This window comes from Eurosta solidaginis, chromosome 3 (genome assembly GCF_040869045.1).
Source record: "Eurosta solidaginis isolate ZX-2024a chromosome 3, ASM4086904v1, whole genome shotgun sequence".
NCBI lineage: Eukaryota > Metazoa > Arthropoda > Insecta > Diptera > Tephritidae > Eurosta > Eurosta solidaginis.
Genome location: NC_090321.1, coordinates 106,666,647 through 106,682,525, shown reverse-complemented (window position 1 = coordinate 106,682,525; position 15,879 = coordinate 106,666,647). Strand labels below are relative to the sequence as shown.

The following is a 15,879-nucleotide window of genomic DNA, read 5'->3' as shown; positions in this document are numbered from 1 at the left end:
CAATATATGTAATTGGAAGAAAAGAAAAAACACAAATAATTTCAATATTAGTATGGTATAATAATTGATTTATTATTTCTTAAGTTAGTACAATATTTTACCTTTGGTATGTGGCGTGACAGCAGCAGTTGACCTTCTTCCTTCGTGGTTGAAATTGAACAGAAAATGGAAAGTGATCTCCGTGTTGTCGAACCGGAGATCGTGCGGTGATTTTCTAATGGATATTCACATTCCTTAGCACATTTCTTCTTTTTTAACTAAAAGTTCGTGTTTTTGAATTATGACACCGTTGAAGTAAATGGGCGATATACATATGTATATGGGTGATATAGGCATACTGGGGAACCGATCACCCAAAACTAACTTCGACACTGGCGCCATCTGATATGAAAAAGTAGCCAACTTTCAACTTTTGTTGCAAGCAAAGCATAAGCAGAAGAATTCGACATTTGCTTTGGCTAAGGGTACTTTCACAATTTCCAAGTGAAATTATTTTTCCCACACGTTGGTACTTTTCCAACATTTTTCACAGTTAAAAACTGGAATTTTACAAATTAATAGAATATGTTGGCAAGTATTCTTCTTGTATAGTGAGAATGTTTATAACAGTGCTTCGCGAAGCTTTGTATGAGAATGGACAAGTCGAATTAAGTAAAAGCCCCGTCACATAAGCAGTTTTTCATATAGATGTGTTTAATTCAATCTTATGCATTATGAGTAGATTGTACGCATTTTTATGGAAAACGGCAGATCGAGCGACACTGGCGCCATCTGATATGAAAAAGTAGCCAACTTCCAATTTTTGTAGGAAGCAAAGCATCAGAAGAAGAATTCGGCATTTACTTTGTCTAAGGATACTTCCAAAATTTCCAAGTGAAATTAATTTTCCCACTCGTTGGTGCTTTTCTAACATTTTTCACAGTTAAAAACTGCAATTTTACGAGTTTAGCGAGTATTTTTCTTGTAAAGTGAGAATGTTTATAACAGCGCTTCGCGGAATGTTGCATGTGAATGGGCACGGCGAAATAAACGTCAAATTCAAAGTCTGAAGTCCCTTCATATTAACAAACACAATATCTTACGTGATTGTGGCGTTGTTACTGGCATTAATATGATTGCGTTGAACGTACCTATATGAAAATTTTCATTGTGGCTCGGCCATAAGTCTGAAGTGCTGTTTATATTTAGGTACAAACGCAACATTTGGCGTGATTGTGGCGATGTTACTGTCATGCATAAGACTGTGTTTAACGCACCTATGTATATGAAGAAGTTAATTCTGACGCAGCCAACAGCATCAATACATAGCCACCCTTTCAGCGTCTGTTTTGGAATTAGTAGTGGTGTCGTTTTTAAATAGATATTAAAGGCCCGGTTTTTCAGTACACGTTCAACTCAGGTTCTCAGTTAAACTACGCTTAAATTTATTCTGAAGTTTTTCAGTATACTTCAACTGAAGTTTAAGCTGAGCTTAAGCGGCCCATCTGACAGGGTTAAACTCTACTTAACCTATCAGTTATTTGCGTTCGTTCGAAATGGCGTCGAATATACGCAACAAGCATTTGCACTTGAATACAATTTGACCTCATGTTGATAACTAGGCATACTTCTAAAATCTCAAGAGTTGTTTCGAAGCTGTGGCTCATCTCGAGAATCATAGCGTACTCAGTAAAAGAGGGAATTTTTTATAAAGTAAAAAATGATAATGGCGGCCACCGCCACTAAAACTAATAAATCTCTTAATCGTTGTCAAGAGAGTAAAGACTTGAGTGTACTTTTTAACTCCATACTCTCTTTTTCTAGTACCATTGATTTCGTTCTTTCAAAATTTGTTGCAATGGTTGTGTTCAGTAGACTTAACACCAGTGGCTTTAAGGACCCTATGACGTTGAAAGCACTTTATATATCCTTGGTCAGAAGTCGTCTTGAATATTGCTCAATAATATGGAATTCTTTTTATGAATATAACTCCTATAAAATTGCGAGAGTTCAACATTTTTTTACAAAAATTGCTTTACGTATGCTTCACTGGCCAGACGGCTTCTCATCATATACCAGCAGGTGCAAATTGCTTGGTCTTCAGGCTTTGCATGACAGAACAACTTGAATCTCACTCATGCTTGCCTATAAAGTAATAAATTTGAGCACGAATTGCTCTGATTTATCTAATTTGTTCAATCCATATATTGCAATGCGTGATATTCGGCAAATAGATTATTTGTCTAAATAACTAATAAAACGAATTATGCTATGAATGAACCTATAACTAGGACTATACATCTAGCAAATCGATTCAATAGTGTTCTTAATTTTAATAACAACTTATATAAGTTTAAGCTTGAATTGTTTTCTATTTTTAAATAGTCTGTAACAAAGCATTTGAATTCAGTTTTAAAACTGCATTAAAATACAATTTTTCAAAAAAGGTGACTTAGCACATTTTCACATTAAGCTAACGAAATGTATAAAATTAATTTTTGATTAATTACGCTTCATTACTGCTATCAACCAGGTGTTTATATCTCACAATAAACAGCTGCTGGTTTTGGTGATAACATCTTGGAGATTTTTTTTCAACTCCACATCAGCTCGATATCCAATATAGGATATCAACTGGAAAAATGTATTGAGTATTCATTTGGGAACTGTACATGTACTGTTGGATAATAATTTCATAGTGATAATAACGTTGGAGATCCACTCGAGAACTATAAATTTTACAAAATTTCTCAAATGTTGGATAGTGACTGGAGAATGAAGTTGGATATTAACTCGAGAATTATATGGATTAAGAATAATTAAATAATGATGTTGGATATCATCTCCGGAACTAGATATATATTTCGCTGGGGACATATTTTTCCATGTTTGTTAGGTAAACAAATCCCAGCTGTTGCCGTATCTACAAATTGTCTAGATAATAAAACCCCTATATTGCCGTACACAAACTACCCCAAAGGCGGCCTTAAGCTGTGACTGAAAAACTGCTCAGTAATTTAACTGGAGTTCAAATCTGACTAGAGTTTAAGCAAACTTAGTTTAAGCTTAGCTTAACCAAATGCTGAAAAACCGGGCCTAAGTGCTACATTTAACTTGTTTTAATAGCCTGCACTCTTTGTTGGAAAGTCCTATCGATACATATGCATGTGTTTATACCTTTAGATTGTAGTTTGGCCATGAGAGGGGCACAAAGGTTTTCAACTTGCCAATTTATACGGCGGCCGCCGTGGTGTGATGGTAGCGTGCTCCGCCTATCACACCGAATATCCTGGGTTCACGCCCCGGAAAAAGCAACATCAAAAACTTTAGAAACAGGTTTTTTTTCAATTAGAAGAAAATTTTTCTAAGCGGGGTCGCCCCTCGGCAGTGTTTGGCAAGCACTCCGAGTGTATTTCTGGCATGAAAAGCTCTCAGTGAAAACTCATCTGCCTTGCAGATGCCGTTCGAAGCCGGCATAAAACAAGTAGGTCCCATCCCGCCAATTTGTAGGAAAAGAATAGGAGCACGACGCAAATTGGAAGAGAAGCTCGGCCTTAGATCTCTTCGGAGGTTATCGCGCCTTATATTTATTTTTTTTTATTTAATTTATACACATATAACTATTGTTATTGAGTAAGTACATATGAATTTACGTATATCAGACTTACCGTGGACGTTCCATTTTTTCCATACATCAGCCCAAATTCTTCATATGGAAGCTTTTGTTCCTTCGGCACAACATCTTTAGCCAATTTAAGAAGTGGGTCGTCATAGCCCCATAGCAGTTGACCAACAGATACTTGGACGAACGGTTTAATTTTTAAAATATCCATTATGCTGGCCATAGCTAGCCGTAAAAATCTGAAAAATAAATTGTAAGTTTCAGTTAACCAAATTTATACTCATATGCAGATGTTTGCGATACGCGTTGCACTGCCATTTGCCTCTGAATCACTTTTAAAAATTCAAGGCTATAGATACCGGGATACTTTGTCTCAATGCTACAATGCTTGGTTTCCTCGAAAGCGGTGCCGCTTTATAGCGTCCGTTATATAACGGTAGAGTACGTTGTCAAAAATGTTGCAATGTAAAAGTATTTATGTGGCTAGTTAAAGGACGGCGAAGCTCACCGTAACATAATACATTGGCGGGGCAAGAAATATTAAATTTTAACAAAAAATTTAATATCTTTACAGTATATAAGTAAATTATGTCAACATTCGACTCCAGTAATGATATGGTGCAATAAAATACAAAAATAAAAGAAACTTTCAAAATGGGCGTGGCTCCGCTCTTTTTCATTTAATTTGTCTAGGATACTTTTAATGCCATAAGTCGAACAAAAACTTACCAATCCTTGTGAAATTTGGTAGGAGCTTAGATTCTAGGACGATAACTATTTTCTGTAAAAAAGGGCGAAATCGGTTGAAGCCACGCCCAGTTTTTATACACAGTCGACCGTCTGTCCTTCCGATCGGCCGTTAACACGATAACTTGAGCCAAAATTGATATACCTTTACTAAACTCAGTTCACGTACTTATCTGAACTCATTTTGTATTGGTGTAAAAAATGGTCGAAATCCGACTATGACCTAGTCCACTTTTTCGATATGGAAAGTTACGGAAAATGAAAAAAATGCCATAATTCTATACCAAATACGAAAATTGGATGAAACATGGTAATTGGATTGTTTTATTGACGCTAAATATAACTTTAGAAAAAAACTTAGCAAAATGGGTGTGACCTATAGAACTAACACCCCTATTATGAATTTTCATACGATAGACGATAAACGCTTCCTAGCGTATCGTAAAAAATCAGCTTTCATATTGCGATTTCCACACGCCCGATAGATGTACTATTGTGAATGATAGCAGAGTTTTGTTTACAAATTTTTGTGAATCTATACGAAACAGATAGCAAAACAAAACGTAAATACTAGCAATTCATTTGTCTTGTACGTAAAAGTGGCAAAAGTTTTTAAAAGCTGTTATAATAAAATGTTTTATGCAACCTCTGTTAAGCTGGAGACATTGGTGCTTTATCGGCAACCGTATCGGTAACCTTTTAACAGCTGATTCGACCAACCTTATGAGAATCAATGCAAAAACAGTTTAATAAACAAAATTGATGACAGAGTATGTCTTAACAGAAATAGAAGGCAGTTTGCGCGCCCGTAAAAATAGGCCATCCATCCCAAATATTTTGAAGGTTTATGCCCATGGTAAATTTTACCAAGTAGCGCAACTAACAGCTGATCGGTGAAAATTCGCACATTCACACGCACAGTTCTCGACTCAATTTCAAAACAAAACTTTAGATTATTTAATTCAAATTTTAAAGTGAGATAATCCTTACAAATTTATGTATACAGAATATATATGGCGTTTTTGTTGTTATTAAAACAATAGTTTTATTTATATTAAAGCCTTTATCATTTTTTTTTTTAACTTTGAAAAATCTCCGAACACCATTCCTTCATTATATGACATTCGACTGCCTAGTCCACTGCCTTCCACTCTATTCGCAACATAACCTCTACTTAAGCTGCCAAACTATATAGTAAACAATGTTTGTGCCACTTTAAGGCTTCTTGCCCAGGGTGTTGCAACAGAGTGTTGGGAATGAGGCTGTAGTTGGATTATTTTGGATTATGTAATAATTGTATATTTACTTTTATTTAAATAGTTCCGAACGTATCGTGGAAAATTTTATCAGCGATAGCTAGCGTAGAAAATTGAACAGCGTATGCGATAGTTAGCGTATGGCAATACCACGATAAACGATAAACGCTAACGATCGAGTTTCACACGCTAGAATTTATTTCATAATACGGTAGAACAGATTGCAAGCGTTTATCGTGTATCGTACGAGTTCATAATAGGGGTGTAAGGGCCACTCCCTTTTAAAATACTCATTAACGCTTTTCATTTGATACCCATATCGTACAAACAAATTCTAGAGTCACCCCTGGTCCCCCTTTATGGCGATATCTCGAAAAGGCGTCCACCTATAGAACTAAGGCCCACCCCCTTTTAAAATACTATTAACACCTTTCATTTGATACCCATATCGTACAAACAAATTCTAGAGTAACCCCTGGTCCACCTTTATGGCGATATCTCGAAAAGGCGTCCACCTATAGAACTAAGGCCCAGTCCCTTTTAAAATACTCATTAACACTTTTCATTTGATACCCATATCGTACAAACAAATTCTAGGGTCAGCCCTGGTCCACCTTTATGGCGATATCCCTAAATGGCCTAATCCCTCTTAAAATACTCTTTAATGCCTTCCATTTGATTCACATGTCATACAAACACATTCCAGGGTTACCCTAGGTTCATTTTCCTACATGGTGATTTTCCCTTATTTTGTCTCCATAGCTCTCAGCTGAATATGTAATGTTCGGTTACACCCGAACTTAGCCTTCCTTACTTGTTTTTGAATAAGTTTTTCTTGTATGTATGTGCATTTAAAAAAATAGTAATAAAGAAACTAAAAAAAACATTCAAAAATGCAAAATCAAATTTTGCGGATCTTCTAAAGTGTTCGTAGTTTCCAATAAAGCGGTGCCGCTGAAAAAGGTGGGTATACTGGCCGATCTTTAACGGCCGTAATATAGCGGCACCGTTTCAATCCCAACCGCTGAGTGGATACGTAAAATTACTGAGCATACATTTTTATACTCATCTGAGAAGAGCTCACAGAGTATATTAATTTTGTTCTCATAACGGTACCCCGTAACGGCATAAACTAATCGAGATACATATAAGGGGGACCCCTGAAAGCATATAAACTTATAAGGTGTAAAATTATATCCATTTACACACGCTGTTATATGAACGCACCTAGTAAGACTCTTGATAAACTTGATTGTCTATCAGCTGTATTATTGCCAAACAAAATTTTTTTTAATTGTTATACAAATTAAAAAATGCCAAGATTAAGTGAAAAATAAAAACTAAAACGCCTTTACTTGCTGTTGTTGGAGATTTCTGGCATCATGGACCAACATAGACTGAATGAGTCGTAGTGTTACCAGAAGTTTGTTTTAACGACCAAACTGAAAAACCCTGTCAAAAAGCAGGACCTATGCTATAAATTAACTCCGTCCTCTTGGCATATACTAGAAGCTTCCTAGAACTTAAGCCACTTGCTTCTTCTAGATCTGACAGCTGTATCACTCCTAATAGCTGGAGTCTTAATCTGGCAAGAGCACAGAACGTGCTCGATCGTTTCCACCTCCAACCCGCACTTCCTACATCTGCTATCACTGACCAGCGTAATTTAAAGTCTTCTCTTTTTATTGACAGAAGCAACTTTGTTAGTCTAAGGTTGTAAGACCTACACATAATCTTCGAAATTTTACAGCCCCCCGCTTGAACCCACGCTTTCCTGCTTGGTAGATCATGTGCACCTCTTTATAGAATAACAGTCATTTGAAACACTTTTGTCACCTAATTATTAGTATAAACTCACCTCATAGAATTGAAGTCCAACTAGAAAAAAAATTGAAAAGTAGCACGTCTTAACAATTAACATTACGTGTATGAAGTAAACTAAAATTGAAACAACAAAGCTTCTTTTGAAAATAAAGCAAAAGGCAAATTGCGAAACCGTTATAAATGAGGGGCAGTCCATATAAAGTTTAAGTGCACATGTACATATATAGATGTAACAAGCAAGGAAGGCTAAGTTCGGGTGTAACAGAACATTACATACTCGGCTGAGAGCTATGGAGACAAAAAAAAGGGAAAAATCACCATGTAGGAAAATTAACCTAGGGTAATGTGTTTGTATAACATGTGTATCAAATGGAAGGCATTAAAGATTATTTTAAGAGGGAGTAGGCCATAGTTATATGGGTGGACGACATTGGGGGATATCGCCATAAAGGTGGACCAGGGCTGACTCTAGAATTTATTTATACTATGGGTATCAAATGAATGGTTTTAATGAGTATTTTAAAAGGGCGTGGGCTTAGTTCTTCAGGTGGACGCTTTTTCGAGATATCGCCATAAAAGTGGACCAGGGGTGAGCCTAGAATGCGTTTGTACGATATGGGTATCAAATGAAAAGTGTTAGTGAGTATTTTAAAAGGGAGTGGGCCTCAGTTCTATAGGTGGACGCCTTTTCGAGATATCGCCATAAAGGTGGACCAAGGGTGACTCTAGAATTTTTTTGTACGATATGAATATCAAATGAAAGGTGTTAATGAGTATTTTAAAAGGGAGTGGGCCTTAGTTCTATAGGTGGACGCCTTTTCGAGATATCGCCATAAAGGTGGACCAAGGGTGACTCTAAAATTTGTTTGTACGATATGGGTATCAAATGAAAAGTCTTAATGAGTATTTTAAGAGGAAGTGGGCCTTAGTTCTACAGGTGGACGCCTTTTCGAGATATCGCCATAAAGATGGACCAGGGGTGACTCTAGATTTCGTTTGTACAATATGGGTATCAACCGAAAGGTGTTAATGAGTATTTTAAAAGGGAGTGGGCCTTAGTTCTACAGGTGGACGCCTTTTCGAGATATCGACATAAAGGTGGACCAGTGTAACTCTAGAATTTGTTTGTACGATATGGGTATCAAATGAAAGGTGCTAATGAGTATTTTAAAAGAGCGTGGGCATTAGTTCTATAGGTGGACGCCTTTTCGAGTTATCGTCATAAAGGTGGACCAGGGGTGACTCTAAAATTTGTTTGTACGATATGGGTATCATATGAAAACTCTTAATGAGTATTTTAAAAGGAAGTGGGCCTTAGTTCTACAGGTGGACGCCTTTTCGAGATATCGCCATAAAGGTGGACCAGTGTAACTGTAGAATTTGTTTGTACGATATGGGTATCAAATGAAAGGTGTTAATGAGTATATTAAAAGGGAGTGGACCTTAGTTCTATAGGTGGAAGCCTTTTCGAGTTATCGTCATAAAGGTGGACCAGGGGTGACTCTAGAGTTTGTTTGTACGATATGGATATCAAATGAAAGGTGTTAATGAGTATTTTAAAAGGGAGTGGGCCTTAGTTCTATAGGTGGACGCCTTTTCGAGATATCGCCATAAAGGTGGACCAGGGGTGACTCTAAAATTTGTTTATACGATATGGGTATCAAATGAAAAGTCTTAATGAGTATTTTAAAAGGAAGTGGGCCTTAGTTCTACAGGCCGACGCCTTTTCGAGATATCGCCATAAAGGTGGACCAGTGTAACTCTAGAATTTGTTTGTACGATATGTGTATCAAATCAAAGGTGTTAATGAGTATATTAAAATGGAGTGGACCTTAGTTCTATAGGTGGACGCCTTTCCAGATATCGTCATGAAGGTGGACCAGGGGTGACTCTAGAGTTTGTTTGTACGATATGGATATCAAATGAAAGGTGTTAATGAGTATTTTAAAAGGGAGTGGGCCTTAGTTCTATAGGTGGACGCCTTTTCGAGTTATCGTCATAAAGGTGGACCAGGGGTGACTCTAGAGTTTGTTTGTACGATATGGATATCAAATGAAAGACGTTAACGGGTATTTTAAAAGGGAGTGGTGGTAGTTGTATATGTGAAGGCGATTTCGAGATATTGACCAAAATGTGGACCAGGGTGACCCAGAACATCATCTGTCGGGTACCGCTTATTTATTTATATATGTAATACCACGAACAGTATTCCTGCCAAGATTCTAAGGGCTTTTGATTGCGCCCTGCAGAACTTTTTCATTTTCTTCTACTTAATATGGTAAGTGTCACACCCATTTTGCAAAGTTTTTGTCTAAAGTTATATTTTGCGTCAATAAACCAATCCAATTACCATGTTTCATCCCTTTTTTCGTATTTGGTATAGAATTATGGCATTTTTTTCATTTTTCGTAACTTTCGATATCGAAAAAGTGGCCGTGGTCATTGTCGGATTTTGGCCATTTTTTACACCAATACAAAGTCAGTTCAGATAAGTACGTGAACTGAGTTTAGTAAAGATATAGCGATTTTTGCTCAAGTTATCATGTTAACGGCCGAGCAGAAGGACAGACGGTCGACTGTGTATAAAAACTGGGCGTGGCTTCAACCGATTTCGCCCTTTTTCACAGAAAACCGTTATTGTCCTAGAATCTAAGCCCCTACCAAATTTCACAAGGATTGGTAAATTTTTGTTCGACTTATGGCATTAAAGTATCCTAGACAAATTAAATGAAAAAAGGCGGAGCCACGCCCATTTTGAAATTTTCTTTTATTTTTGTACTTTACTGCACCATATCATTAATGGAGTCGAATGTTGACATAATTTACTGATATACTGTAAAGATATAAAATTTTTGTTAAAATTTTACTTAAAAAATTTTTTTTTAAAGTGGGTGTGGTCGTTCTCCGATTTTGCTAATTTTTTTCAAGCATACATGTAGTAATAGGAGTAACGTTCCTGAATTTCATCATGATATCTTCAACGACTGCCAAATTACAGCGTGCAAAACTTTTAAATTACCTTCTTTTAAAAGTGGACGGCGCCACGCCCATTGTCAAAAATTTTACTAATTTTCTATTCTGTCATAAGTTCTACTCACCTACCAAGTTTCATCGCTTTATCCGTCTTTGTTAATGAATTATCGTACTTTTTCGGTTTTTCGAAATTTTCGATATCGAAAAACTGGGCGTGGTTATAGTCCTATATCGTTCATTTTAAATAGCGATCTGAGACGAGTGCCCAGGAACCTACATACCAAATTTCATCAAGATACCTCAAAATTTACTCAAGTTATCGTGTTAACGGACAGACGGACGGACGGTCGGACAGGGCTCAATAAAATTTTTTTTCGATACTGATGATTTTGATATATGGAAGTCTATATCTATTTCGATTCCTTTATACCTGTACAATCAACCGTTATACAATCAAAGTTAATATACTGTGAGCTCTGCTCAACTGAGTATAAAAAAATAATTTAAAAAAAATTTTTAAGTTAAACGGTTTTATTGAAAACAATACTTACATGAATTAATAATAATACTAAAAGCTAGAAAATAATTAGGTAGCTCCTAGGTACTAGTCGCACTCCTCACCAATCTAGGGCGTTGATCAGACAATTAAATAAAAGCGTTCGGCGCTTTAAATTTCTAAAAATGTGAGGCGTGAAATAACCTGATTAATGTTCAGTTGGTCTTATATATGACTATCAATAGAAATTTGGCACGTGCAACGCTTTTTTATTTAATTGTCTGATCAACGCCCTAGATTGGTGAGGAGTGTGATGACTAGTACCTAGGACCTACCTAATTATTTTCTAGCTTTTAGTATTATTATTAATTCATGTAAGTATTGTTTTCAATAAAACCGTTTAACTTAAAAATTTTTTTTCATTATTTTATTTTCAAGTTTTTAGTCTTTATTTAATTGCCTTTTATTTCTTATTCTATTTAATTCATTTAGTGACTCATTATTACATTATTACTCTTTCCTGACAATTTGTTACAATATAAGTCCTCAATACATAATCCTTCCAAAGACTTTACTCGACTCTACGCCACGTATGCTTGTCCCTCCTCCAACTCCAAAATATTTTGATGTCACTTCTACCGGACTGTATGTAATATTTGTTCCAAATATGAACTAAATCTGACATCATAAGTCGCTTTCTATTCTTGTATGTATTATGTGTTCCAAACATGAGCCAAATCGGACGACAAATACGATTTTTGTGAATATCTCGATCCTTGCTCCACCTAGCGGCGATTTTTCTTCTAATTATTGCATTGTCATCGGGTTCTGAACTATATTCCAAGTTTCAGGCTTGTAGCTTATCGGGAAGTTACTTAAATTTCAATTGCAAAATTCGTTCACAACGGCCGTGCATGCGGGCGTGCGGCCTGCGTGTCAAGTCAAGCTAAATAAAACCGTTTAAAAAACCACAACTTATGTATAAGTAACTTATAAGTAACCATAACTTATAAGTAATATGATCGCCTTTCAGAGAACAATTTTCTCTCATTCAAAAGTTGTAGTTCGTTGAAAGCGCATATTTACTCGTTTCCATTATCTCTTAACTTTTTTTTAATGTACGCTTTTCAATTAGCACCATTATTTTCCCTTTGTTGCACTTAAGCGCGGTATCCAGATCGTAAGAAAACGCTCGAAATTTTTTCTTGTTTCTCCTATAAGCCAAAGTTGAAGTTTTGAAGAGCTTGATACCTACTGATAAATGGTGTTGAGAAAGAATATAGAATATAGATATTAAAAACATCTCCTGAATGCCTAAAAGTTTATTAGCTTAACTCCTCCGAAACGGCTGAACCGCTACGTTCCTAGGGTCTTTAGATCAAAACGTGGACCCGGGTACCCCTAGAATATGTTTATACAATATGAATATAAAATGAAAGCTGCTGATGAGTGCTATAGTACAGGATAATTTTCATACCTCTGGGTGACTATGGTCTCGAGATATAGGCCAAACCGTATCCCCGGGTACCCATAGAATGTGTTTATACAATATGGATATCAAATGAAAGCTGCTGATTAGTGCTATAGTACAGGATAATTTTCATACAACTGGGAGGCTAGGGTCTCGAGATATAGCCCAAAACGTGGACCCGGGTACCCCTAGAATGTGTTTATACAATATGGATATCAAATGAAAGCTGTTGGTGAGTTATGTAGTACAGGATAATTTTCATACAACTGGGAGGCTAGCGTCTCGAGATATAGCCCAAAACGTGGACCCGGGTACCCCTAGAATGTGTTTATACAATATGGATATAAAATGAAAACTGTTGACGCGTGGTATAGTACAGGATAATTTTCATATAACTGGGAGGCTAGGGTCGCGAGATATAGCCCAAAACGTGGACCCGGGTACCCCTAGAATGTGTTTATACAATATGGATATCAAATGAAATCTGCTGATGAGTGCTATAGTACAGGATAATTCTCATACCCCTGGGTGACTATGGTCTCGAGATATAGACCAAAACTTGGACCCGGGTACCCCTAGAATGTGTTTATACAATATGGATAACAAATGAAAGCTGTTGATGAGTGATTTAGTACAGGATAATATTCATGAACCTGGGAGGCTAGGGTCTAGAGATATAGCCCAAAACGTGGACCCGGGTACCCCTAGGATGTGTTTATACAATATGGATATTAAATGAAAGCTGTTGATGAGTGCTATAGTTCAGGATAATTTACATACAACTGGGAGGCTAGGGTCTCGAGATATAGCCCAAAACGTGGACGCGGGTACCCCTAGAATGTGTTTATACAATATGGATATCAAATGAAAACTGTTGATGAGTGCTATAGTACAGGATAATTTTCATACAACTGGGAGGCTGGGGTCTCGAAATATTGCCCAAAACGTGGACCAGGGTACCCCTAGAATGTGTTTATACGTGTTTATACAATATGGATATCAAATGGAAGCTGTTGATGAGTGCTATAGTACAGGATAATTTTCATACCCCTGGGGGACTAGGGTCTCGAGATATAGGCCAAAACGTGGACCCGGGTACCCCTAGAATGTGTTTATACAATATGGATAACAAATGAAAGCTGATTTAGTAGTGATTTATTAGAGGATAATTTTCATACCCCTGGGTGACTAGGGTCTCGAGATAGAGGCCAAAACGTGGACCCGTCAACGCCTAGACAATGTTTTTACATTGTGGGTATCAAATTGAAGCTGTTGATGAGTGCTTTAGTACAGGATAGTTTTCATTCCGATTGGTGACTAGGGTCTCGAGATATAGGCCAAAACGTGGTTCAGGGTAACACTAAGATGTGTTTTTACATTATGGGAATCAAATTGAAGCTGTTGATGTGTGCTTTAGTACAGAGTAAGTTTTATGCCGCTGTGTGACTAGGGTCTCGAGATGTAGGCCAAAGCGTGGAGCCGGATACACCTAGAATGTGTTTTTACATTATGGGTATCAAATTGAAGCTGCTGATGTGTATGCTTTAGTACAGAGTAAGTTTTATACCGCTGGGTGACTACGGTCTCGAGATATAGGCCGAAACCTGGACCCGGATACACCTAGAATGTGTGTGTATTATGGATATCAAATGAAAGCTGTTGCTGAGAGCTCTAAAATTCATTGTGATATTCGATTTAGTCGCATCAACCTGGCAAAACTGATAAATATGCATGCGAAGCGGATTAAAGACAAGGATTAATAATACCCACATACCTATTTACATACGTCCTATTCGATTTGCCTGAAATTTCGTATATAAAGTTATATATTAGTATTTACAATGCTTTTTTCCGGGAAGTATACCAGAGACGGACTGGGACTGGGATTAGGACTAGGACTGGGACTGAGACTGGGATCCGGAGTGGGACTGGGATGAGACTCGGAACGGGACTGGAACAAAATTCATACCACCCACTGGGACTGGCAATAAGAGATGAAGAAGAAGGAGAAAAACTTGAGAAAATAGAAAAGAGAGAAAGAGACTGAGAAAGAGATAGATTGAGACGAAGATGGGGGTGAAGCGAAAAAGACGTAGGGAGGAGTGAATAAAAGTATTAGGGAAAAGTGTAGAGGGGTAGGGCAGAGTTAGACGGAAAAAGCTTATTAAAATATATGCAGATAGGCCAAATTTAGGACAGAACAACGTCTGCCGGGTCTGCTAGTAAGTATATAAAAAGTATGTATATTAGACTGGGTTGGTCCCCATAAAAAAAAAATTGCAAATGTCCGCCCCTAGATTTAAAGATTGTGTTGAGAGGGTTTCGGAAAAAAATTTAATTTTTTTTGATCCTTCAAAATACAGCCGAAATAGTTTTTTCACTGCAACTTGGTTATTTGATGTCCGATTTTTAAAATTGATATGTCATTATTTTGTCCTTAGGAAGCTTCACATTTCCGTTTAATGTCCTTTTAAGTTATGAAGTTGTTTTCACATGATTAGGTCAGCTAAGAAAGTTGTACCCCTCCTAAAGTATCCTTTTTTCCTTACCAAATGAAAATATTTAAAAATTCAAGAAAATATTGCTTTTAAACCATATTACTAATAGGTATTTGCTGTGTTGAATACGAACTCGCGGTCGGAATTTGTCCATCTCATCAGGATTTTGAGATAATTGAGGTTACGTGCCCGAAAAACGGTGTTCCCTACTGTTGGGATCTTGTACAGGGTCCAAAATATGTTGTGATTTTTTTTCTAATCGTATCATTTAATACCACACGTATTTGACATTTAAAAAGTGTAATGAAATTTGATGCATAACTTCAAACAGCAATAACTTTTCGAAAAGAATCAAGTAAATAAGATCTCAATATCTTGAATTGAATGTTAAGAGTGGTATTAAATGATATGAGAAAAAATTCACAAAATTGTTGTGTGTCCTGTACAAGTCTTCAAAGGATGAAAAATAGCCGTTTTCGGGTATATAGCATGAATTATCATAAAACTCGGATATGTTGGGCGAATTCTGACCGCGGATTCGGACCCTACACACCAAATTACTTTGGAAATGATATATAACTTCCCAAAAATTTATATGACCCCGGTATTTGTAGGCCTGTGTGTTTACTATAACTGTTATTTTATCTGGGAGCGATTTACAAACATAAAACTACTTAAAAAAATTTTGGCGCGAATCAAGGCGTTTATATTGATATCGGCTTTCTAATTTTGCCAAAATGTGACCCAGGCGCTTTTCATCAGTGACAGCACTTGCAGACTCACTAACAACACGCACAAAAAAAGAATTCAGCCCTTCAAATAAGGGAAAAGAGCGGACCACGACCACATTTTTACTTTTTCAATTTGCTGAATGCGTTAACAAAAAAAATAAAATAAAATTTCGAAATGTAGAATTTCGAACTTTGAAAGCCGATATCTGTTTTTTTGAAGACTAACTTCGAAAAACGGAGATAGTACTTTGTTTACTTAAGCCTCAATCTTGTTAGCTGACC

General features: G+C 36.7%; 1 protein-coding gene across 1 annotated transcript in view; it reads right to left on the bottom strand.

Annotated features, from left to right (window-relative positions):
* Positions 1–15,879, bottom strand: part of emp (epithelial membrane protein) — a 631,372-nt gene that overhangs the window by 326,139 nt on the left and 289,354 nt on the right. Inside the window, exon 5 of the mRNA XM_067772914.1 lies at positions 3,648–3,840. Within this exon, the coding sequence (XP_067629015.1) occupies positions 3,648–3,840 (193 nt within the window). The remainder of the gene's footprint in view (positions 1–3,647; positions 3,841–15,879) is intronic.